The sequence below is a fragment of the Cucurbitaria berberidis genome (genome assembly GCF_010015615.1).
Source record: "Cucurbitaria berberidis CBS 394.84 unplaced genomic scaffold K460scaffold_2, whole genome shotgun sequence".
NCBI classification, from domain to species: domain Eukaryota; kingdom Fungi; phylum Ascomycota; class Dothideomycetes; order Pleosporales; family Cucurbitariaceae; genus Cucurbitaria; species Cucurbitaria berberidis.
In genome coordinates this window covers 710,890-732,083 of record NW_024468936.1, presented here as the reverse complement: position 1 = coordinate 732,083, position 21,194 = coordinate 710,890, and the positions used below count along the sequence as shown (strand labels likewise).

At 51.2% G+C, this 21,194-nt stretch overlaps 8 protein-coding genes across 8 annotated transcripts; 4 read left to right on the top strand and 4 right to left on the bottom strand.

Annotated features, from left to right (window-relative positions):
- Positions 1–97: 97 nt before the first annotated feature.
- Positions 98–5,200, top strand: K460DRAFT_280943 (uncharacterized protein; the record flags this gene model as incomplete). Its single annotated transcript, XM_040928448.1, has 3 exons — positions 98–281; positions 330–5,095; positions 5,150–5,200. The coding sequence occupies 3 exons, from the start codon at positions 98–100 to the stop codon at positions 5,198–5,200; spliced, it is 5,001 nt and encodes a 1,666-aa protein (XP_040789699.1).
- Positions 5,201–5,661: 461 nt separating this feature from the next.
- Positions 5,662–6,143, bottom strand: K460DRAFT_383629 (37S ribosomal protein Mrp17; the record flags this gene model as incomplete). The annotated part of the gene is made up of 3 exons (XM_040935460.1): positions 6,110–6,143; positions 6,029–6,060; positions 5,662–5,944 (listed from the first exon to the last, which is right to left on the bottom strand). Exons 1-3 carry the CDS (start codon positions 6,131–6,133, stop codon positions 5,662–5,664), a joined length of 339 nt encoding a protein of 112 aa, XP_040789698.1. The 5' UTR covers positions 6,134–6,143.
- A 171-nt stretch (positions 6,144–6,314) lies between these two features.
- On the top strand, positions 6,315–6,985 carry K460DRAFT_279018 (uncharacterized protein; the record flags this gene model as incomplete). The annotated part of the gene is made up of 3 exons (XM_040928297.1): positions 6,315–6,450; positions 6,512–6,574; positions 6,672–6,985. The coding sequence occupies 3 exons, from the start codon at positions 6,315–6,317 to the stop codon at positions 6,983–6,985; spliced, it is 513 nt and encodes a 170-aa protein (XP_040789697.1).
- A 213-nt stretch (positions 6,986–7,198) lies between these two features.
- Positions 7,199–9,521, bottom strand: K460DRAFT_413933 (MFS general substrate transporter; the record flags this gene model as incomplete). Its single annotated transcript, XM_040937642.1, has 7 exons — positions 9,122–9,521; positions 8,947–9,069; positions 8,875–8,897; positions 8,037–8,821; positions 7,836–7,987; positions 7,625–7,769; positions 7,199–7,560 (listed from the first exon to the last, which is right to left on the bottom strand). The coding sequence occupies exons 1-7, from the start codon at positions 9,284–9,286 to the stop codon at positions 7,199–7,201; spliced, it is 1,755 nt and encodes a 584-aa protein (XP_040789696.1). The 5' UTR covers positions 9,287–9,521.
- Positions 9,522–9,918: 397 nt separating this feature from the next.
- On the bottom strand, positions 9,919–11,418 carry K460DRAFT_352310 (uncharacterized protein; the record flags this gene model as incomplete). The annotated part of the gene is made up of 3 exons (XM_040931643.1): positions 9,919–9,960; positions 10,000–11,328; positions 11,359–11,418. 3 exons carry the CDS (start codon positions 11,416–11,418, stop codon positions 9,919–9,921), a joined length of 1,431 nt encoding a protein of 476 aa, XP_040789695.1.
- Positions 11,419–14,139: 2,721 nt separating this feature from the next.
- On the bottom strand, positions 14,140–14,688 carry K460DRAFT_402496 (uncharacterized protein; the record flags this gene model as incomplete). The annotated part of the gene is made up of 1 exon (XM_040936532.1): positions 14,140–14,688. One exon carries the CDS (start codon positions 14,686–14,688, stop codon positions 14,140–14,142), a length of 549 nt encoding a protein of 182 aa, XP_040789694.1.
- A 1,908-nt stretch (positions 14,689–16,596) lies between these two features.
- K460DRAFT_53877 (uracil permease) lies at positions 16,597–18,774 on the top strand. Its single transcript, XM_040938501.1, has 3 exons — positions 16,597–17,004; positions 17,056–17,283; positions 17,331–18,774. The coding sequence occupies exons 1-3, from the start codon at positions 16,828–16,830 to the stop codon at positions 18,537–18,539; spliced, it is 1,614 nt and encodes a 537-aa protein (XP_040789693.1). The 5' UTR covers positions 16,597–16,827; the 3' UTR covers positions 18,540–18,774.
- Positions 18,775–19,671: 897 nt separating this feature from the next.
- Positions 19,672–21,190, top strand: K460DRAFT_53805 (lytic polysaccharide monooxygenase). The gene is made up of 3 exons (XM_040938500.1): positions 19,672–20,132; positions 20,209–20,473; positions 20,547–21,190. Exons 1-3 carry the CDS (start codon positions 20,029–20,031, stop codon positions 20,892–20,894), a joined length of 717 nt encoding a protein of 238 aa, XP_040789692.1. The 5' UTR covers positions 19,672–20,028; the 3' UTR covers positions 20,895–21,190.
- Positions 21,191–21,194: the final 4 nt, after the last annotated feature.

Below are 21,194 nucleotides of genomic sequence, written 5' to 3'. Positions count from 1 at the left end.
TTACTAAAGAAAACACCAACCAAACACGCCCTCACCTGCCCGCCCCTCCGCCCATTGTTCCGGCACATGATGCGCATCTCCGCCACTCGAAATCTCCATGGCTGAAGACGACAGCCTCGCCGCCCTCCAGGGCCTGCATCGCGACCTTTGCGCGCACATCGACCTGCAGCTGCCTGTATTAGAGAGGCTGCTGCAGAACTTGGAGGCGCATCTGGACGAGTTGAAGACGCTGTTAGACAAGAAGCCAAAGAACGATGCGAGTAGGAAGACGCTGGGCTCTGGTAATACTGCTACAAGAAGGAACCAGAGACAAGTACTGACTGCGCCAGGCAAGATCAAGATCAACGACAACGAATATGAGGTCAACGATGACTTCAAGCAGCAGACGCTTGAGCTGGCAGATGCCTTAGACCTCGACGAGCTAGACGCCGCCGCTCTCTTCCTAGGCGCCGAAATTGAAGCCCAAGAGCTCGATCGATCGCAGCTGCAGACTGCCGTAATACGCTTCCACCGTCGCCGCGAATATGTGCTCCTTTGTCTGCGCATTCTGATGAAGACCGCTCTGGACAATGGCGACTCTGAAGTAGAGGGCATGCAGGCGCTGCAGATGGCCGTACAGATCATCGTGGGCGTGGAAGGCGGCTCAAATCTGGCGAATGCATATGGCTTCTGGACTAAATGTCTTGTGAGCATGGAGTCAATAGAGAATTGGCTGCAATTCATCGCAGAGCGCGTCCAGAGCACTCACGTAGTCGGCCAGGTCCCTCTGCCAGGCTTTGTTGAGATAATGGCTTTCCAGCAGCAGAGTCTGACGAGGCAGCACGAAAATTTGGCCGCAATATGCACGCACATGATCAAGGCCGGATATGTGAATCTCGACAACTACAAGACACTGCTTTCCAGAGCGAAAACTCTTGACCGGCACGATCTCATCACCGTTCATTACATCCCTATGCTCATCCGGCTCACGTCCTGGGCAGCGTCGGAGACTAATGTCACATTAAAGGATGCGCGAGCGCTGCACGACTCTCTAATGGCAGGACGGGAGAACGACAACTGGACCTTGAGGAACCTGCATTCTTCACTGTTAACTTGGTGGCTGGCAGAGTACAGCGGACGATATGTTGACCCCAACACTCAAGATCCAGCGATGCAAAACATCGATTTCGATGGGGAAGCCACTACTCGATCTGACATCTTCCTCAAAGCACTCAACGACGGTGCTTTCCATTTTATGCTCTCCTTTAGCCAGGATGTGCGACCGACCCGCTGGTATGACCCGCAGAAGACGAGCATGCTATCGACGTTATTACAGGATACTCCAGTCTTAGGCCCAGAGTCAGCGCAGCCCGAAGAGTTTTTCAAGGTCCTCATCATGGAGCAGCTTCAAACTTTCGTCGACTCTTTCATCACTCATATGCCAGACACACTACGAAGACTTAAAGTTGAAGAGGACGACCAGCGAAGACGGCTGCAACTGCACTTTCAAAATTCAACGGGAGAGTACCCACTCCACCTGGAAAGATTCATGGTTATTGTAGCCTTCGCCTTCGATGGGTTTGCTGATGCGGCAGAGGACTTCTGGAGCGACAGAGAGAGTAATCTATACGGGTTTCTACAGTGGGCAGCCAAGCGTCAGCCTACCCCTCGCATCGCCATGTTCTGCGAGATGCTACGAGCGATCTCCACTGGAGGAACGAACCCAGACTCAGCGCATCGATTTTTACTTGAGGAGGGTACAGCCTCCTCGGGTAAGATTCGGCGGACAAGCTCACTCAGCTACACGCACATCTTCAACGAGTTGACAGAGTTTGAGAAAGACATTCATGAGCCGAAAAAAACCATCCAAGGCAACGTATATGCGCCTTCAACAAATCCCGTGGACCAAATCGTGGAGCCTGAGAGCGCGACTATGCTGGAAAGCTACCTACGTCTTCTCGCGCATATATGTCGACAGAGCTTGACTGCGCGCACTTGGATACTGGATCTCAAGGAATACGATTTTGCCAACATCTGCTTTGGTCTATGCACGGACAAGGTCGAGAGTGGACTTCGCGCAGCTGCCTTCGATGCTCTCTCCGCGTTGCTTGTAGGCAAAGACGTCCTGCGAGCGAGTGCTATGTGGCACATCTTCGATGACTGGACCGTGAACGGCTTCTACGCCGGATCCAAGCAGAGTAACACACTAGGAGCTGTACCGCGCGATGACTTATGGGCCACGCTGGCAGATGGGTACGATGAATCCATAGCCCTTGTACGGTTCCTTCATTCGCTCGTGGAGCCTTATCCAGAGAACGAAGGCCTGAACGACAGCCTACCATTTCCGGAAGGTTTGGGCTCGTCACGCAGGATGCCGGGCATCGAAGGGTATATTGATTTTGTCATGCAACAAGTCTTTGCAGAACGTTCACAAGAAGTCCTCGACCCGCTACAACGCAACGTCATGAGATGGACGTGCTTGCGTTTTATGGTAACGTGTCTCTCCACGTTCAATGAGAACCTTGTCGTGTTCGCGAACAAGTCTAGCATACCAGTCGACGCGATCATCGACTCCTCTTCTTTGGCTGTTTACGTCTCTTTGCATCCTTTCACGCGTATCATGGAGTGGCTGTTCAACGACAACGTCCTCAAGGCTCTCTTCGCTGCATCGCATCAAGATGTCAACGAGGTAGACGCGGCTCCATCAGACTCGCCATTGGTGCAATCGTTGATGCTGAGCATTGAGCTAATGGATTTGGTGATGAAGCTGCAAGCTACATATCTCGACATTGTGAGACCTGTCCTCAAACAGCAGCCCTCATTACAACATTCACCAGTCTCAAACCTATCGCTTGCCTCCTTCGAAGATGCAATTCTAAATAACTTACAGATCATCGTCGACCTTGGCTTGTACTGCGGTACCGGCCATGAGGCGTTGACTATTGCCTCACTCCAGCTCCTTGAGAAGATGGCATCGTCCCGAAAGCTAGCCGTCTCGCCGGCTGGCTTCGGACAGCGATCTGGACGAAGCAAGATTGTGGGGATACTAGAGAAGGACAACGAAGCGGAACGCATTGGTCGATCTCTTTCAAGCTTGATGCGTTTCAATGCTGAAGAACTCGAGGCTGGCGAGGAAGCTTCTGGGTACATTGTCAAGCTACGCGTGCTAGACTTTCTCAACAGTTGCCTTGCTGCGGTATCTCTCAGGCCAACAATAGCCCATATCCTCTTGGGCTTTTCGTGCGGTACTAATACAGTCCGTATCGCTGATGACAGTCTATGGGCCAATGGACAAGCTCTCTTCCACAACATTCTTCTCTTAGGAGTAGAGTACCCGGACAATGATGGAGATCAATTTTCGGCCTGGAGATCAGCACTCAAGACACGATGTTGGGACGTATTGCAAAAGTTGTGGCGTTCACCACTGACTTCAGCCGTTGTCATGGACGAGCTTCGGGAGAACGAGCTGCTGTTCATTGAGGCGCCTCGATTGGCCCCGATCACCCTTGACGTTCCTTGGGAAGGTGTAACTCTTGCCCAGGGACTTGAGGCTGCGACGAGCGAGTTTTCAGAGTTCTTTGCCGGACCTCCAGCGCTTGCCCTCCAGAATATCCTCCAACGACGTGTGGCATTCTTGGATTACGAGTCAAGAGAGCTACGCTTGACAGTCAAAGATAATATGCCTACTATGAAGTCAAGGATACAATCAGTTCTACTCGGCACCACTATTCGACCAGGTGAAGATGCCGCACCCAACCCGAATATCTTTGACCTATTCGACTTCATCGAGTTTGCCTACCCCGAGCGCAGTCTACCGGATCAGCATCGCTTCTTTGAGGGTGTCAACCTCTCGTCTTGTCAAGTAGAGAAGGAAGGCAGCACACTGTACTCTTTACCCTTGCTTGAACAGGTCATCCGATTGAAGTTGAAACTCTGGCGCAAAGAGGGCTTGATCACCGAGGTAGCTCTAGAGGAGGAACTGGCCCAACAGGCCGAATTACTCATGGCAATCTTCGCTGACTGGAATCGCCGCGCGCAACTCCTCCGCTATCACAAAGAGATTCTGCAGTCATGGGTCCAGGTGGTCATGGTCGCCGTACAGAACTGCGATTTTGAGAATGGCGCCCGAAGTTCGTTTATACTGCAGACGTTACAAGTCATTCTACCAAAGCTTGAGCAGTCCTACAACACCGATATCTTCACTGCTATGCAACTTATCACACTTGCCGAATCTCTCATCCAGAAGATTGACTTTGAATCGACCGCTTTCGACAAGACGGGAGATTTTGCGAATGATCGATTGTCTCAACTGTTCCGTGCTGCCCTTGCAGGCATCTACAGCACAGTATCTACCGCTGAGCTGCGGGAGTACTGCTATCAGATCTGCTTCCGCTACATTCACGGCACCTCGAACAAAGCGACAACAAACTCTCTCCTCGGCCGACACACCCTCAGCACGATCAAGAACTGCGGCAGCCATCTCCTTGAAGTCGTTTCCGATGATGCATACAGCGGCCAAGGCACCTGCAAAGTCTCCGCTCTTCTCTTATTGAACGCCCTAGTAGCAGTTGCTACCCAGCAGCAGTCGAAATATATTCTCGAAACCTTCGTCTCGCTCAACTTCGTGGGCGTTTTAGTTGACAACATCAAACACATACCCGAAGAACTTCGTGCAGCAGCCGCCCCACAAGTCCCCATCCTCTTGTCCTACTACGATGCCAGTCTCGCCCTGCTCCTGCGGATATGCCAGTCCCGTCTTGGCGCGGCATACGTACTCAATGCTGGCTTATTCCCTGCCATCCGTGACTCGCATATATTCTCCATTGACCCCGATATTGGTCTAGAGTTTGATGATCCCAATGCGCTTCGAAAGTACTACGAACTGATGCTCGCGGTGCTAAGGGTGATTAATGCAGCGGTCATTGCGAGGGGGAGGCAGAACGATCAGACGGTTTGGCAGGCGAGAGAGTTCCTGAAGGAGAACAGGCATAGTATGGTATCCATATTCAAAAGGAGTGTCAACGTTGGTGCGGGTCAGCATGCGGAAACACAACAAGATCTAGTAGACCTTGTAGATTGTTGGACGATATTAGTAGATGTTACTGGGTTTTTACAGGTAAGCTCACCTTTACTTCTTAAGGACTGGGCCTCAAGCTGACCATATTTGCAGTATGAAGACTCATCGAGCCTGAAGAAGGCACGGCCAAATATGTTTTCATAGTCCTAAAGTGGATTTTACAGCGCTAGTTGAGCAGGTCGCCATAAACAAAGTAGCGATTCAGCTTGCGCATAGTAGAGCATATAACGTGTATTTGAACTAAAAGCAGCTGCAATAAGCAGTAGAGCAACTCATGATCGACCATCCTCGCCAGAAATCTGTTTAGTAGTGAGGATCCTGTGCGCCTATCTGGAGGCTTGGTACACTTGCGAGACGATGGGGTATTGTGAGCCGAACATCTAGCCCAACAACACGCAATAGGAGAAGTCATGAATTGAAAGCCCTTGTGGGTAAAATTTCGTCCAATTCCTCCAGCGTCTGTACAAGTAGCTTATTCCAGAGCTCAACCGTAACGCCGCGCGCAATGCAGTATTTCTCTTTCCTGTCTATACACCCAATATACATATCCACTCTTCTCTCCTCCCTTCACAAAACCTAATTCGCCATTCCTTTCCCTATGACCCTCATCTGAAGCTAGCCGTCCCAGGTATATCTTTTATTTCCTCAAACTTGGTCCCCATCTTCACAATCGAGTACCTGATCAGCCGCGGATCCAAACTCATTGTCCGCCGTAGAGAATGCTGTGCGCGCGCACTTGCATCGAAGCGCAGGATGAAGTGGTGGCCGTAGTGGTGTGTCGACTGCAGTTTTTTTGTGGGTTTGGGGAGGAGGAAGGTGCCCCAGTTGGAGACGCCGCGGACGACGCCACGCTGATCGAGGACGATTTTCCCGGCGGTCTTTGCGATTCTAGTTATAGTGTCAGGATACGTCTTAAAGGCTGTAGCGAGCGTGGAGGTATGGAACTTGGGGGTGACGAGAGGGTGGAACTACTCTTTTACTTCGGAGAGGCGGCCAGGCCGAACCTATGTCCATCAGCATTTATTCTAGGCAGCATTGCAATATAGAACATACCACTCCTATCATCTCGTACAACATCTTGCCTAGCTCTTGGTGTGTTGTCGCGGTCTTGACTCTCCGTCGCGAAAAGTATTCGAATGCCGGCAACCTTTCCGCGACTCGGGAGCTACCCCAGCGCCTTGGCAACATCATAATCCCACCACAGCTCCCCGGACTCCAAACTTTGAATCCTTACTTCTCCCACACACGATTTAACGAAATGGCTGCTCGATACTCTGTTGCCCGCGCTGCGCGCCAATTAACTTCCGCTGCTGCGAGGAAGCCGTCGCCGTTTGTGTGCCAGCGATGGCAGCAGGCAAGCCAGGCGCAACGGCTATTCTCGGTATCTGCCGCATGTAGGTTCGAAATGTTGGAGGAGCAATTGAGGGATGGGACAAACGGCTGACGAAGACGTAGTGAAGGAGAAGAAGTATACTGAGGACCATGAGTGGATTGAGATGTCTGCGGACGGCAAGACTTGTATGCTCAACTCCAATCCCCGCATTCACACTTGGTGTCTTATTCTCGCGACCTACAATTTGTACAAATGAATTGATCAGGGCTTACAATGGGACAGGCACACTAGGTATCTCCGAATACGCAGCCAAGGCCCTCGGCGACGTCGTATACATCGAGCTCCCACAGGTCGAAATGGAGGTCAGCGAGGGCGACGCAATCGGCGCGGTTGAGTCCGTAAAGTCGGCTTCCGATATCCTCACTCCCATCAGCGGTACGGTCGCGGAAGTCAACTCGGATCTTGAGAACAAGCCCGCGCAGATCAACAAGGACCCAGAGGGCGATGCGTGGATTGCGAAGATCACCGTCGTGGAGGAGCCGAAGGGCAAGCTGATGAGCAAGAGCGAGTATACTGAGTTCACTGAGGAGGCATAAATCTTCAGAACGAGAGACAATAAGACTAGTTGGCGCATCTTTCAACAAGGGAATGAGCATAGAAGTCACAATCAAGAATCGTATATTGGTCGTTTGCTGAATGGTGACTTCGAAAGCAGACAAAAGACAGGTGACCCATTATGCCTTTCGTCGCGTCGGCCTCTATAGCCATTACAACATGCCACAGAGCCTCCAACGACTCGGGCTACCTACTCAATGATATCTATTCTTCTCCGCGTTCTCATCATTCTCCAAGAAAACCTCAATCTTATTATCCATCTTCGGCCCAATATCGTTGCAGAAGCAGCAAGCAATAATAGCCAGAATACCAAAACTAAGAGAGCTCAGCGCAGTGGTTCGAAGACCGACTACATACGCTTGTTGAAATGCCGCACCAGCCGCAGCGATAATCTCATTGGTGATTCCAGGCACCTTTGCGAGGGCCGTGGCCCCGAGCGGCAACGCAGCGAGGAGCGCGGAGACTGAGGAAGAGGGAAGGCCGGCTGCGGTAGCGGCGGTTGGGACGAGTTCGAGGGTCTTGGAGGATTGCACGTTTGTGAGGATGGTTTGATACACTGTAAGTTCTTCGTGAGCGATTGACGTTCACATAAGTAGAAGGTATATCTCTCTACTACGTACCGGAGATTGCAACTGCACCGCCAGCAAAGCGTGATACACCAGCGAGGCCACCGGAGATACCGAGTTCGACTTGCGGCACACCAAACTGGATGAATGCAATGGAAAGATACTGTGCCCACCCGAAGCCAACTTGGCAGAGGAATACCTATAAAAGATAGGTGGGAAATTAGTGATCATTTGTCACGGAGTTGGGTTTATGAACAGTACGTACGAAGGCAATCATCATGCCCTTGCGCTGGGGATTGCCGAGAGCAAGCAAAGCGCCAAAAACGACCATAACCGTGACGGACGCAGTAAGTGTCCATTTCCAGTGACCGATACGGTGACCAAATACTGTAAGAAGGAGGGCACCAAAGCAGAGACCTGATACTTGTTAGTTGATGACTAGTATGCGATCATAGTCTCAACTCACCTAAGTTTCCCGGCAGTCCAAGCACGATGCGGTACTTGTAGTCTGTCGTTGCGTCTGTGAACAGCGTAGCAATCTGTGTGGGGTATATGATGTTTACTGCGTAGTAGAACATGGTTACCACGAAACCAACAATGAATGGTGCAGTGAGCTCACGCCCCTTGTCCCGCGTAAAGACATGAGTTGGTGTTAAAGGCTGTGTGAGCGGTGCAAAAGTCTCCCAGAGAGCAAATGCGACTAGGGTTGTGAAGCCGCTCACAAGCGTTCCGATGACTTTCGGATCTTTTGACGGAAGCGTAGTCGTGTAAACGATTCCAACGAGGATAAGAGTCGCAGATGCAATGAATAGGATAGCGCCAATGTAGTCGAGCTCCTTTAGCGCCTGGGTGGTGGGAAGGCCTCTTGGGTGTTTCGGAGGGTAATAGAAGAAGAACAGGCCCAAGAAGCTGAAGAAGACGGCAATTGCGGGTGCGTAGAAGAGCCATCTCCACGTATCAGCACTTTGGGCTGCGAATGCCCCAGCTACTGGACCTACAAGGACAGCAAAGTAGACTCCGATATCTGCAAATACGATTGCAGCAGCGCGCCACTTGTTGGGTAGAAGTTCTGGAAGAGCGAATGCGGCAAGCTGGGCATTGCCAGCACCGAATCCAATGAGTGACATGGCCGCTAGCATCGTTGTGTTGTTCTTTGCGGAGCCTCCGACAATGAAACCAACGAAGAGTATGGCGTTTCCACCCACGATGAACCATCGGCGGCCGAACAGGTCGCTATTGGCTCCGCATACCCTGGGAAGATGAGATGAGACGACTTACGGACGCATGAAGAAAAGACGACGTACATGAAAGCGATAGTTACAGTCATCTATGCGATGTCAGTGTGATAGCTGAAGCCTATTGGGTTGGAGACTTACGGTATATAGAGAGACATACCATGCGGCCTTGGTAGGATCGCCCAATTGAGCTGCAACAACGGCAGCGCAAGCACTGAGCGAAGGCACTATCCAGAAACTGATACCATAGGAAAGCGCCAGAATCTACGAATGTATGAGCCATAACTCCCAATGAGATCAGGTACTGTCCACCTACAGAAACGACACACCATGTTTTCAAGGTGACATTGTATTCCTCATCACTTCGGGGAAGGTAGCCAGCCATCGGGTCCTCGGCATCCTTCTCCCTTAAACTGTTGGATGTTTTGGATATTTCATTCGAGGTTCGCTGGACTTCTTGTTTCTCGTTGCTCGTCGCCATGATAGGAAGTGTGTTCTTGCCAGAAGGTAATCACACGCAGGGGCATCCGGTTTATCCAACGCCCCTGCACAACATCTTATATACATTGATCATAGGAACTGACAAGTAGCTGTGACCTCAGCTGGATGATGCATTCCCTTCTCAATCGAACCGGCCCAGTAAATCCAGAGCTCAAAGCCCCTAGGGTAGTAATAGAACGAAAATTGCGGTCAAGATGGTGATGTGAGTGGTTGAATTTCAGCTTTGTGGATGTGGTTTTCCGGGCCTTGCGGTTCGTAGAGTGTGGGGTAGTGTAGGCTAACTACGAGCCACCGAGCTAAATGCGGAGCAAAGCCGGGGTAGAGCAATAGCCGAAGATCATCAAACTCGTTATATATGTATCTGGCATTCGGTATAACTTGCGATAGTGGAGGCTGATGGGATTTGTGAAGTTATGATTTACATCCACGTGCGAGAAGTCAATACTATGGAGAAGTGGAGCAATGTAACAGAGGTGTTCCAAAGAATAAACATCAACCTAATAACCAGCCCAAGAAGGCCGCATTAACTAGATATCAGACAATGCGGTCTTATCTGGCAAATCATCCTCCTAACTTGAATGCATCAGACCTCAAGCAAGGAGAGACCGTCCATCACAAAGCCGGCTTCCCCGCGATCCAACTAATCCTTCCCACCTAAAAGATACATAATTTCCCGTCATTCTGACAGCTCACACACGGCAACCCAAAGCTCTGATTGCACGGCCGTGCCAGCAACCGACAACGTTCGCACGCCGAGCCGCTCAACGGCTGATCTTTGAAGAACAGACTTATACCCATACGGTATAGCCGGTGATTGATGTTTTGTAGCACGTTCCAGCCTGCTTGTTGGCAGCATTCCGAGTGGCCTACGGGAGGAGGAATTGCAATTGCCACGACGGAATTTCTACCGGGTGAGAATCTTGGGCCGTGATTCGAAGGTCGAGGTGCTGAGGTGGATGGCTGAATTGGTTCGTCCGCGCTTTCAAAGGGGGAAAATACTGGCGGAGAAGGGATCGGTGGTGGCTGAGGCTGCAGATAGAAATCTTCTTGTGATAAGAAAGATGGCTCAGTGTCATCTGAATCGGCTTCTGACCAAGGTGCGGAATTGTCGTCTGAATCGGCTTCTGAGAGAGGTGCAGTGTTGTGGTCTGAACCCGCTTCTGAGAGAGGTTCCGACGGAGAAGGGATCGGTGGGGGCTGCGGCTGCAGATAGAAGTCTTCTTGCGATAAGAAAGATGGCTCAGTGTCATCTGAATATGCCTCTGACTGAGGTGCGGTATTGTCGTCTGAATCTGCTTCTGAGAGAGTTTCTGGCTGAGATGATATATCTGAGCTGGAAGGCAGAGGAAGTGGAATGCCACCGTCACTCTCGTCAGAATCTATAATTTCCGGGAAGCGCTGCAGGAGTGAAGAATATAGTACGTTCTGGAGCGCTTCAGGATTCTGAGCCGGAGAGATCGCGACTTCAGGAGTCGTGGCTTGTCCATTGTGAGATTCAGGAAGAGCATCATACGATATACCTGGGCTGGAAGGTTGAGTAAGGGGAATTCCGCCATCGCTCCCGTCGGATTCCGTGTCTTCCCATTGAGACTGCTGAGAAGCTAAATTCGATTGCTTCTGAAGCGCTCCCTCAGGTTGAGAATTCGCTGTGCCTGGAGATGTCGAAGCCAGGTTGCCACATGTCATAGGTGTGATACCATAGTGAGCATCTGCTGTGGTCCTGCCCTCACCTTGACTATATGTGTCGTATTCTGCGGTAGTTGCAACATCACCTCCTAATTCAGCCCGGGCTTTACAGTAGCTCTGCAAAAGTTCAGTCGACGCCGAAGACCTTCGTGAATTTGCCGTGTTCGCTTCATCGCTATGCTCTTGCACACTATCTTGTACATTGTGCCCTTCAATCCCTGTCTGATGTTCCAGCATTGTCTTCGCTGCTTTACTCTGCGACTCGTTGTCGTGATCGGCAGGCGTCACCTCCGTCAGGTCGATCGCATATCGAGATTCTGCATGCTGAGCTTCGGCCTGCTAGGCATCAGCGGATGTAGTAGGTACTTCTGTGGGAGTCGAGCGCGATCGCTTGTTAGGTACAACCCTCTCCGCTGGGTTGGACATGCTGATAATGTATAGTGAGTGACGTTGATTTGGTGAAATGGGGGCAAGTAGCGACGGTAAAATTAGCATACGATGTAATATGGAATGGGATTGGATGAGAAAGATGAATTAAACGATGAGTACTGGGTGATGTTTGCTTGGGGCACGTGGCTGGTTGGTGTCGATGGAAGTTGCTCGTTGTGATTCAAGTCGGCAAGGACAGCTTGACTCGGGAATCTGCTCGATCAAACAGGCTAGAATAGACAAGACGGGCTCCTTTAATGACAGTTTGAATTAACGAAGGAATGTCCCAGTGTACCTACATCTAAAAGTCAAGTGGAATTCTGTCTCGCCTGAGACGAGACATCCCTTGCCGTTTCCTTTGAAGGATTGTCGCCAGCGGTGAATGCGTTTGGACAACCGAGGTTCTGTTCAAGACAAACATGTACAAAGCATGTCCTCTTCTAAAACGAGATATAGTATGTCTGCACCCGCCGGAACTATCCATCTTGTCTGTAGACGTGATACTGACTACCTCGTCGCAAGTCTCACGGAGAAGGACCATGGACCTCATGGGTAGTATGACAGTGATCGAGATAACAAGATCCCACGCAAACCTCGCTTACCTCTCAAGCATTCAAATCTGTATATGGCGTTTTAGCAGCGGGTGATAGGAGCTTGTCACCGCATGGCGTCATAATACCCTTGGCAAGGTCTAAGAGGTTTTGGCCTGTCACATCGGCATTAGATGATTTTGATATTCTTGATGGTTCTGGACACGCGATCCGTCCGATTGAACCCAAATTTGGGCAATGGAATTTCCGTGCGGCGTTGAAAAAGCAATGAGTAACCCAGATACAAAGAGGAACGATTGTTGCCATGCTGGTCCATCTGAAGACCGGAAAGGCCGAGGGAACAAGAGGATTTTCAAAGCGCCTACGCCCTAGTTGAGCTATCGCTGGTTCTGTGAGAGTACTTTGAGTGCGGAGATGTTTGTGATTACATTGATTCTTCCAGGATAGGTCGAGACGGTCGCCAACCATGGTTCCAAACCTCATCATTCTCCCATGGTACCAAATATCGATTTTCTGCTCTCCATGATTACTGTCAACTGATGCCGAGGGAGCAACTAATAACAGCCGTGTTACATCTGGAAGAGGCCACAAACCCCAGGAGGAGCATGCGGTCTTGCGATCGGCGGAGGCTGTTCGGCCTACATAAAAGGGGCGTTCGCAGGCGTGGGAAGATATGACACGCCGTGAAGGCTCGTCCGCCGCACGTGCTATCTTCAGATCTTTTCAGCTATCAACAGGGTACCTACTACAACTTTGAGTATTCATAACTCTGCGGCTGCGTGAGTTCAGCGAAATAGTGGCTTCCAGGTAGATCGCATTTCAGCTTTGGGCATTAATTTCCATAGCACCCAATACAGCCGAGGGCGGTGGCGCAGCGATTGGTCGTCATAGCCCTGTCTAGAATCTGAAGATCGAAAGTACACTACTCATGTCTCCTAACTAGTTCGATCCCCAAGAAGCTATATACGCGAATAGACGATCCTGAACATCCCTGATCCCAACATATACTTACCCTCTTAGGCCGATGTTTCAAGCCTCATCAGGAACTACTGAGCTGAAAACGATAGTCACAATGATTGACTCCCCCAATTCTACGCCACAAAACCAGCACGGACAGCCTATCGTCGCATTGGTCAAGATCCCTGATAGTGTATATGTTGCCCTTTTGCGACCAGAGATCACAATCATCGGTTTAGATTTCCCCTTTGGAGCTGGAAGGGAACCTTACCCGAGCTTTTGGGCTACCTGTTTAAGGATCAGCGTAGGCTTTGAGAAGGAAAGATGCTCTAAAACCAGCAAGAAAATCTAAACTGGGGTGACGATACACTAGAGGGCCAGATTGCGCCAGATCGCCACGCACAGTTCAAGCCATCGGCTTCTTGAGCACGGACGGTCACAATAGCTAGCATGGCTGCAAAGCACTCCTTATATGACCGCGTCAACGCCGTACGCAACATTGGTTCAACCTCAGACGTGTCGCCATTCCTTGTCCATCATTCTGTCCTTACTTGTCAGACGAGGTCCTTCATAATTGTCCTTTTACGTTCTCGCAGTACACCAGATTGGGGAACCAGAGTTATGCGAACATTTCTGATCTGGGCGGTTTCCTCCTTCGTAGCTATTTCTGCTCAGAAAGTGAGCACGAATGGCCGCTGTGGTCTCGAATTTAGCAATCGCGTATGTAAAGGCTCGTCCTATGGAGACTGCTGTTCCCAGTAAGCCTAAGAAAAACCAGCTTGCTCTACGTGCTATGTTCTAACGCGTGTGTACCAGATATGGCTGGTGCGGTAGTACCTCAGGTCAGTCCCAAGAAATCTGGTGCGACAAGCAAGCTTAGAACTTAACATGCTAAACCTTGAGTAGGACACTGTGGAACTGGTTGTCGACCCAACTTCGGCACTTGCTCCGGTTCTGGTGTATCTTCAACAACACGTTCTTCGACTCTTCGAACTTCGATAATCCCTAATACTCGGTCTTCGTCCATTGCTTCATCAAGCACGCGCACCTCATCTACTGCCACTGCCTCCCCTTCTATCCAGGTCTCTAAAAATGCACGCTGTGGCTACTCCAATGGTGCGGAAGGCGGCTTCAGCTGCAAAGGATCAGCGTATGGAGATTGCTGTAGCCAGTACTCCTATTGGTAAAAGTCCACCTCATGTCTGATTGATTAAATGCTAATGCTTTCCAATAGTGGCTCTACGTCTGGATACTGTGAAACAGGTTGCCAGCCTAGGTTTGGAACTTGCTCGGGCATGTCTTCGTCAGTGCGATCGTCCAGCACATTGTCGATGCGTTCTTCCAGCGCCTCTTCCTCAGTGCGATCGTCCAGCACATCGTCGCTGCGTTCTTCCAGCGCCTCATCGTCGGCACAATTCTCCTCCGCGTCAAGCTCAATCATTCCGGTATCTTCCTCAACCCAGGTCAGCTCGTCGGCTGCATCGTCTAGTACAACCACAAGTTTTTCCCTCTCTACCGCCGTATCGGGCTCATCGATCAATCCGTCTACCTCTACTTTGGTGTCAACAACACCCCAATCCGCCATATCTTCAAGTCCTCCTTCATCCATGAGCGTGTCTAGCCCATCAGCCACGTTTACAAACTCCGCATCATCCACGTTGGTCCTTGGTTCCGTCATATCCTCGCTAGCTTCTGGGTCATCATCACTTAGCACCTCTATCGCAACCACTGTTTCGAGCCAGACTGCACTTGGTACCATATCGGCGAGTGTAGCCGAAACGGTCACTTCTGTCGTCTCAACGCAACCAAGCTCGACGCCAACCGTCACGCCTCCAATTCAGATCGTGGTGAATCCGAGCTTCGAACTCGGGGACGGATCAGACCCTACCGACTGGACTGTGGAACGTCTTTATGTCATTGATGCCGGTGCCAGTGGTCGCGTTCAGAGAAATCCGCATACAGGATCATATTCCATCCGCGGTCGAGGCCAGTCAAATGGTGGGTACGACGTAATTTTGAGGCAGACTGTGACCGTCGTGCCTGGTGCTTCGTACAACATTGAAGTCTTTGGAAGACAGAGTACCGAGGGATTTTGCTCTATAAGCATCTACCTTGGCGATCGAGCCGTTCGCGAGTTCGTCCCTCCGGGCAGTTCTTATACGTCTATCTCCGTAGTCGTCAATATTCCTGCGGGAGATCTTGTACAGCAGACTTTGCTCGTCGACGGAGCATGCAGTCTGCCTGGTGACAACCCTGAAAAGTACGATTTATTCATCGATGATGTAACTATGACTCTTGTCTTGTAGTCTTGCTTAGAGACTGACAGGCAGTCCGTTGCTTTGTATAATTTATTCGATCGAAACGAAGTGAGATTTGTGTGTGCTTGCTCCTGTTTAACTCGGCGTCCTTCATGGTCCACCAAGCTCTCTACAGATACGTGTTGTCGCCATTAAGTAGGGTGTATCGGAGAAGGCTATGAACAGCATTGATAGAACGAACGATAGCATGGTTAACGACGCACTATTTGGCGTTAGAGGGTGAGGGCGTTTGCAGGCGTGGGAAGATTTGCGAGAGATGAGGTTTGTGTCCAAGAGCCGTGCCCAGAAGGATGATAGTTGAGGTCTGACTTGTGGGACCGTCGTTTACTCGATGTCATCGAGTAAAGAGGACTCCGGCGCCGCTGAGTGGCTCTCCCGGCGCCCCCGTTGTACCCCACACCATCTTATCTCTTGCCGCTGCACTGCTATCCCTTTTTCACCTTAGCAGCCCAGCCGGAACCTCAAGCGAGAGGCCAAGAAGGTCAAGATGCGACGTCAACTACCCATGGCGCCCGATACTGCGAGATAGAGACTTCTCCGGGTCCCGGTTGTTTGGTGACATGTTTCTATCGAGTCAAACATCAGCGCACATCTCTGCAATCTAGGGGGGTTATCTCAGAGATAGCATGCAGACATGCTGAAGGCTGAGAACACGACTTGGGGCACGCGATACATACCGTTGCATGGGCCTGCGTCATTCGCGGCTACACTCCACCATGGGACCTCCTCCTCGGGCTCGGAGAGGCCGCAACTTGTGCCTCGTCTGCGCGGTTTGGATGAGATGCAGGCCGCCAGCTATACATCACCCGCTCTGTCCATCAAGTCGTAGCGGGACATGGTAGTAGTGAAGGATTATGTGGGAGCTGAACGCACGGGCGTGCTATTCCCACTCGAAGATAAGGCTGGTGACAACGGGCCTACCAGCTGTCATCAATCTCCAATACTCTTCCTGATGTCTCCGAATCGGACCCAACGTGGAGTGGATCTTAGACAGTCGGTTCCTGGTTACGTTAATCATCTGGAGATATAAGATGGAGCGAACCCCCCGCACCGCAAGTTGTGTGGAGAACGAGTAGAATCTTGGGTTTGAACACCAACACGCGCAATAAAAATACATTCGCTACCATTTACCCATAACTTGGAACTAGCTCCCGGGCCCCCGCTGCTGCATCCTGGATTCTGAACGTGAACCGCTCATCCAACAGCAAGCCTCACCAGCGCCAGGCGCACCGAGTCCTTCACTCGCTTCTGCCCACCCCCCACGTCATTCGAGCGGGGATCAGCAATCCTACCAGGCAACTGGCTCGACCAGCCAGAGCCAAAGCTTCTTAAAGCCCCGTGCGACCTCGACGTTCCATCGTTCAAGCGACAAAGGGTTTTTCTTCTCCAGCTCCATCATGGAGAAGGTCAAGCGTTCCAAGGTGGCTTACTGGGGTAGCAAGCTCGCTGTGGAGAGTGAACCCAACCTCACCACCGCCCAGCTTATGCTGTTCAACCACGATCTCAAACCTGTTTGTATCACTTATATAGGAACATGAGACTACCTGCTAAGCGGTCAAGGTTGAACCTGCGCGTCGACAATGGGGTGCCTGGAACTTTGTGGGTTTCTGGGTTGGTGTGTCATATGTACTCAATTCGGATCTGGACATGGTCTAATTCTCTTCGCAGCCGATTCTTTCAACATCAACACTTGGATGATTTCCTCAGCAAACATTGTTGACGGTCTTTCATGGTGGCAGTCATGGATTTGCGTCTGGGTAGGAGACATTACCATCTTGCCACAACAACTCTTGCTGATTTATCAATAGCTTGGATACACAATCGCTGCTTGCTTCGTCTGCATGACTGGCCGAATCGGCGCAATGTACCACATTTCTTTCCCCGTCGTCAATCGAGCTTCATTCGGCGTCTGGGGCGCGCTATGGCCAGTCTTCAACCGCGCAGCCATGGCATGCATCTGGTACGGTGTACAGGCTTGGATCGGAGGCACCTGCGTCTATCTGATGATCCGAGCCATCTGGAGCAACTGGCGCGATGTATGTTTTTTCTTCATAGTCTCATCTCCTCGACTAACTCGTCACAGGAAGATGCGTTTGGTGGTGTCAAGAACGGAATTCCTAGCTCCGGAACCACAACGGTGCACTTCGTATCCTTCTTCTTCTTCTGGCTGGGCTCCCTCCCATTCATCTACCCCCCAGTTCACAAGATTCGGCATCTGTTCACTGTCAAGGCATATTTTGTGCCAACGGCGGGTGTCGCCTTCTTCATCTGGGCTGTCGTCCGCGCTAAGGGAATTGGTCCCATCGTCCACCAGTCTGGTACAGCAAAGGGATCTGCTCTCGGTTGGCTCATGGTCCGCGGAATCATGTCGGCCATCGCCAACTTTGCGACCCTAATTGTCAACGATCCCGATTTTTCTCGTTTTGCTCGCAAGCCCTCAGACGCGTTTCTGCCACAGCTGATCACTATCCCCGTTGGATTTGCCATCACTTCCTTCATCGGAATCATCGTGTCCTCATCGTCGACTGTGATCTTCGGCAAAGCTATCTGGAACCCCCTGGACCTGCTAGAGGCATTCCTAAAGGAAGGCGGCTCTGGTCAACGATTCGGCGTCTTCATTATTGCTGCTGCCTTTACGCTTGCACAGCTTGGTACCAACATTGCAGCCAATTCCATTTCCGCCGGTACCGACATGACAGCCCTCGCCCCGCGATGGATCAGCATTCGCCGTGGTGGATACGTTTGCGCGTTCGTTGGTCTCGTCATGTGCCCCTGGAAGCTCCTCTCATCGTCAAACAACTTCACCACCTACCTGTCAGCTTACTCAGTCTTCCTCTCCTCCATTGCAGGCGTCATGATCTGCGACTACTACTGGGTGCGTAAGGGCTACCTACAGATTAAAGACCTGTACTCTGGCAAGAAAACCGGTCCATACTACTACACATTCGGCTTCCACTGGCGCGGTTACGCCGCCTACATCGCGGGAATCCTCATCAACGTCGTCGGATTCGCAGGTGCCATTGGCAAACCAGTCCCCATTGGCGCGAAACGCATCTACGATCTCAATTTCTTCGCGGGCTTCCTCGTTGCTTCTCTCACGTACTATGCGCTCTGCAAAATCTCGCCTATCCCCGCAACGAGCGACACGTGGATGGAAGTCGGTGATGAGATTACTGATGTCTCGGTTGCGTATCAAGATAGTGATGCTGATCGGTATGATGAGGAGGTCATGCATGGAGGCAGTGGGAAGCACGCGCCAATGGGCGAGGCGATGCACTCGAAGAACTTCTAAGGATGGGTTTGCAGCTCTAGAGATTTTTGAACACGGTGGTGCATTGTTTTTTAAAATGCGTTATGAGATATCATGTTGTACGCGCTGGAGTCGAAGTTGCTACCGATTTTTACCTGGAGATACCAGACCAGTCGACGGGTCACGATCGATCACTGTTCCCGTAATGCCTCTATTCCTTCTTACTACATTCACATTTGACTTCCTTCGCTTATCGCTGGCGTGCACGTCACAGCACAGGGCGATCAACATTTAGCTACATGTCCTTATCAGACCTGAAAGATGTTGTATTCCCGTGGCTGGGTAGTCGACAAAACAAAAAGCGCGGAAATCCCCTACTTGCATTTTTCTCTTGTGATTGGAGGTCGTCGATTGGGTTCATGCGTCTAGTACAGTAGCCCCAGATGCTTTTCCGCTAGTGGAGGTCTGGCGAATTAGAGGCGCCTGGTATCTCTCCAGGGACATGTTTAAGGATGATGCTGCTGAGTTCGATGTCACAATCTTTGAATTCTAGAATCGGTGGCGCTAACTTTGTTGCGAGGCGGGCCAATTTAGCGTCTTGTAGCGTGCCTAGGTCTGAGGCGGTCGGGCGACTTTCGCTATTCCTTAATGAACGAGTAATCAATCAATGATGACAGGCTTCTATAAACAATTTCTTCTCCGAGGCTCATCGCGTTAACGATTCGAAGAATGCCGAACAGGCGCGAAAAGGCGTTGCCCGTACACCGCACGCTTAGAAGAGGAGCACACACAGCTACATCAACTTCTTTACTTTGAGGGTGCCCACGGATTCGTATTACAAGTTTAATCCCGGATTCTATATTTCCGACACTCGCTGGTCACTGTTCATGCGACACGTCTCCTCGCCACCTTATATCTCAATCATCTCCACCACCAACCGGAATCGAACATCAGTGAACACCACTGTACTTGACTCAACCTGAGAACCCACGGAACAAAAACCGAGTCTTAACTCCACACACCCTAATACATATCCCCTCCAAGACACAATGCATCCAGAAAGCCCTGCTTACCCAATACCATCCGCACCCTCACTTCCAAACTCGTCATCTCGCATGCGCCCCATAGCAGGCACAGATTAAACATCCGGGGTACCGCAAGGCTTTCACATCACTGCCCGATCTGGTGCGGCGGCACAAGAGCCGGCATGAAGATGCTACTAGCGAGGCAAGTATAGTGATTTCCAGCCAATGAAGATTAACCGGTCCGGGAAACAGGACGGGCGTATAGTGCGCGGAAATTGTAGACTACTATCCCATCTATGTGAGGGTCGAGTGATGCGGTGTCAACGCGATGAGGTGGTGGGCGGGGAGGGCGAATGTGACCAGATGGGAAGGGGCAATATTGTACGTGGTCGGAAAGGGTGGTGTAGGTTGGCCCCTTGTAGAAGGGTGAGTATATAAAAGGGAGCACTCGACTTGCTCGTATACAGTCCGCATCGTCAACATTCTAGACTTGGATCAACGCCAGAATGCTGTTTTCAAGCGTCTTCACGACTATTGCGCTTCTCGCGGCTCAGGCTGCTGCTCACGGTGCCGTCACGAGCTATGTAATCGATGGCGTTACTTACCCAGGGTATGCAACAAACTCCTCATTCCCCTCATTTCCGAGATTCAAATCGTCTCGATTGTTGACTAACACCCTTCTCCAGTTACGAAGGCTTCGCGCCCGCTACGTCCCCGAAGACCATCCAGCGTCAATGGCCAGACTACAACCCCACCATGACCGTGACTGACAAGAAGGTCATGTGTAACGGCGGGACTTCAGCCGACCTGTCCGCCAAGGTAGCCGCTGGAGGAAAGATCAAGGCAGTGTATAAGCAGTGGACACATGAGCAGGGTCCCGTCATGGTCTGGATGTACAAGTGCTCCGGCGACTTCAAGAGCTGCGATGGAAGCGGCAAGAAATGGTTCAAAGTACGCACACACACATAAACTCCACACGCCGCCCCCGTCCTCTTTCAACGCTAACAAACGTCTCCAAATATAGATCGACCAAGAAGGCATGACGGCACCACCCCTCAGCGGCCGCGCATGGGGCACCGCAAAAGTCCTCAAGAACCTCTTCTGGGAGTCCACCGTGCCCAAGTCGCTTGCACCAGGCAACTACCTCGTTCGCCATGAACTGCTTGCACTGCACCAGGCCAACACGCCGCAGTTCTACGCCGAGTGTGCGCAGATCGAAGTCACGGGCTCGGGGAGCGCGCAGCCAGGCGGCGAGTATCTGGCGAATATTCCAGGGTATGCGCCGCAGAATGATCCGGGGATTACGGTGGATACGTATTCTAGTGCTGTTACGACGTATACGCCCCCTGGGCCGAAGGTGTGGACTGGCTAGATGTGTTGGAAGGGAAGAGAAGTGAGGAATCTGCACGGTGGCTTTTAGTTGGGCCCGGGTATATATGCAATCGATTGCCTACAGTTTGAAGTAATCTTATAAGTGCCCCAGGGCTACAATATACTGTACCATCTGTAATTCTTGATGTGCTGGCGCAGTAGAATGCGCGCCAGGAGAAGTGCTTCAGTTGGTACTGCTATGAAGTATTTGGGAGAGAGGTTCACATAAGCAGGCTGCGAGACGAGCTCCCTTTTCGTTAGCTTCTCTCCTAGTCAGTCAGTGGGTAGCAAGAGAATAACA

Bases quoted from the DNA above. Each gene is read 5' to 3' on its own strand.
- K460DRAFT_53805 (XM_040938500.1), top strand. From the start codon at position 20,029: ATGCTGTTTTCAAGCGTCTTCACGACTATTGCGCTTCTCGCGGCTCAG. The intron at 20,133-20,208 runs GTATGCAACAAA...ACCCTTCTCCAG, and splicing joins GATGGCGTTACTTACCCAGG to TTACGAAGGCTTCGCGCCCG. The intron at 20,474-20,546 runs GTACGCACACAC...CTCCAAATATAG, and splicing joins GCGGCAAGAAATGGTTCAAA to ATCGACCAAGAAGGCATGAC.
- K460DRAFT_53877 (XM_040938501.1), top strand. From the start codon at position 16,828: ATGGGGTGCCTGGAACTTTGTGGGTTTCTGGGTTGGTGTGTCATATGT. The intron at 17,005-17,055 runs GTAGGAGACATT...ATTTATCAATAG, and splicing joins AGTCATGGATTTGCGTCTGG to CTTGGATACACAATCGCTGC. The intron at 17,284-17,330 runs GTATGTTTTTTC...AACTCGTCACAG, and splicing joins TCTGGAGCAACTGGCGCGAT to GAAGATGCGTTTGGTGGTGT.